Source organism: Myotis davidii, unplaced genomic scaffold, assembly GCF_000327345.1.
Source record: "Myotis davidii unplaced genomic scaffold, ASM32734v1 scaffold295, whole genome shotgun sequence".
Classification (NCBI taxonomy): Eukaryota; Metazoa; Chordata; class Mammalia; order Chiroptera; family Vespertilionidae; genus Myotis; species Myotis davidii.
The window spans coordinates 139801-141658 of record NW_006286683.1 but is presented as its reverse complement, the minus strand read 5'-3'; the positions used below and the strand labels follow the sequence as shown (position 1 = coordinate 141658).

At 57.8% G+C, this 1858-nt stretch overlaps 1 protein-coding gene across 1 annotated transcript in view; it reads right to left on the bottom strand.

The window, feature by feature from the left end:
- PCNX2 (pecanex homolog 2 (Drosophila)) overlaps positions 1 to 1858 on the bottom strand; it is a 119286-nt gene that overhangs the window by 35638 nt on the left and 81790 nt on the right. Inside the window, exon 23 of the mRNA XM_015560584.1 lies at positions 1172 to 1301. Within this exon, the coding sequence (XP_015416070.1) occupies positions 1172 to 1301 (130 nt within the window). The remainder of the gene's footprint in view (positions 1 to 1171; positions 1302 to 1858) is intronic.

Here is a 1858-nt window from a genome sequence, read left to right as displayed (position 1 = left end):
AGACAGTCACCCCAAGAACTGCCTGTGCAGACGGTGCCACCCCACCGATGCCCCTAAAACGCCACCAGGCCTTGAGTTTCCCATGTCCCCGAGCCCCGCTGCTCAGAGAGCCGCCAACCCCAACGCGCTGTCCTATTCCCGTGTCACGTCTCCTTTGAAATACCTTCAGATCAGCCTTGGAGATGAGAGAGCCCGGGGGGCAGGGAACAAAGCAAACAACAAACTCTCTCTACTGAAGGCCCAGATCCCAGGCCGACACAGGGAGTCCCTAGATGGAATTTTAATTTCACCTTAAGACCTAGGACAAATGGAATTTTCAGCAGCGGAATCAACAATTCTTAAAGTGGGACTGAGCTAAACGGAAGTCATTTACCAAACTCCGCAGGGAATTCCAACACCTAACGCATCGCTAATGGGAAAGCTGTCTCCCCAGGAGGCAGCGGGATGCAGGCGCTGAGATCTGAGCGGTCATGGCTAAGCTGCCTGCGCGCCCAGGGCCCTGCCCCCCACCCGCCCCCACATACACCCCTGAGAACGGCCCGGGTGTCTGAGCTCTTCTCAGCGCTTCCCTTGCGCATGTGGGCCCCCCACTCACAGGTGCCGACTAGCTCAGCGACTGCCCCACGGCGTGAGCGTCCATGCTGCTGCTCAGAGAGCCCGTGGGCTTGCTGTCTCCTCCCGGACCGCAGGGGGGACAGGGTGCGGGCCCTGCTATCGGACTGCACTGTTTGACTCGTGAACACGTGGCCCTGTGGCCCGATTGTAAAGTCATAAAGGCAATAGTATCCAGTCATCCACCAATACTGTCCATGTCTCCAGACAGGAAGCCGGTAATACACGCGCTGTTTTCTCATCGAGGGCTGCGGCCCTTAACAAAGCCCATCGCCAGGGGCCTCACCCTTCCCAGGAGGGCGATGGTGACAGCTGGGAACCTGGACCAGGAACCAGAGCCGAGAACTCTGGGCTGTGAACTTGGGCCGGGAACCGGGGCCGGCTCCAGCAAGCTGTGTTCTGTCAGGAGCCCAAAGCCCCTGGGCTGAGCCCCTGAACTGGGGGCCCCCACGAGACACCTGCTCCCCGCCGTGTCCCCCTCCCCCCAGCAGAGCAAAGCAAGGAGCCTGGGCCCGTGCCGAGAGGAGGAAGTGAGCCCGCAGCAGCCTCAGGGTCTTACTTGTAGTTCTTCTCCCAGAACTTCACCGGCCGCACGTACGACGTGATGAAGAGGACGCTCCCGAGGAACGGGCTCAGCGGGGTGGAGAAGACGGACGTGGCCAGCGTCTGGAAGAAGAGCAGGGCCGAGTCTGGGAGCCAGGAGCTAAGGCAGGTCGTCTTTTCTCTGTTCCATTTCTGAGTATCACTGAGGTTCTGACTGGCTTATCGTCCAGCCGTTTTCTCGCCCAGAAAGGAGATGGCCGCGGGGTTTCATTTAGGGATGACCAATGAGACACAGCACGCTCGGGGCAAGCAGGTAAGACTTGACCACAGTCGCTAAGGGGCGACAGGGAACGGGGGCTGAGACAGCGGGCACCTGCGGCCTCCTTTTTAAAAAAATATATATTTTTATTGATTTCAGAGAGGAAGGGAGAGGGAGAGAGAGAAATATCAGTGATGAGAGAGAACCATGGATCGGCTGCCTCCTGCACGACCCACGCTGGGGATCGAGCCTGCAACCCGGGCCTGTGCCCTGACCGGGAATGGAACTGTGACCTCCTGGTTCACAGGTCCAATGCCCAACCCACTGAGCGACACCAGACAGAGTATTACCTTTGTTTTTCATATAAATTATTTAATCACAGGTTCACATAAGTTAACTTATAGCCATGGCTGAGTTTAACACCTGGCTTGTGAAGGCCCTGAG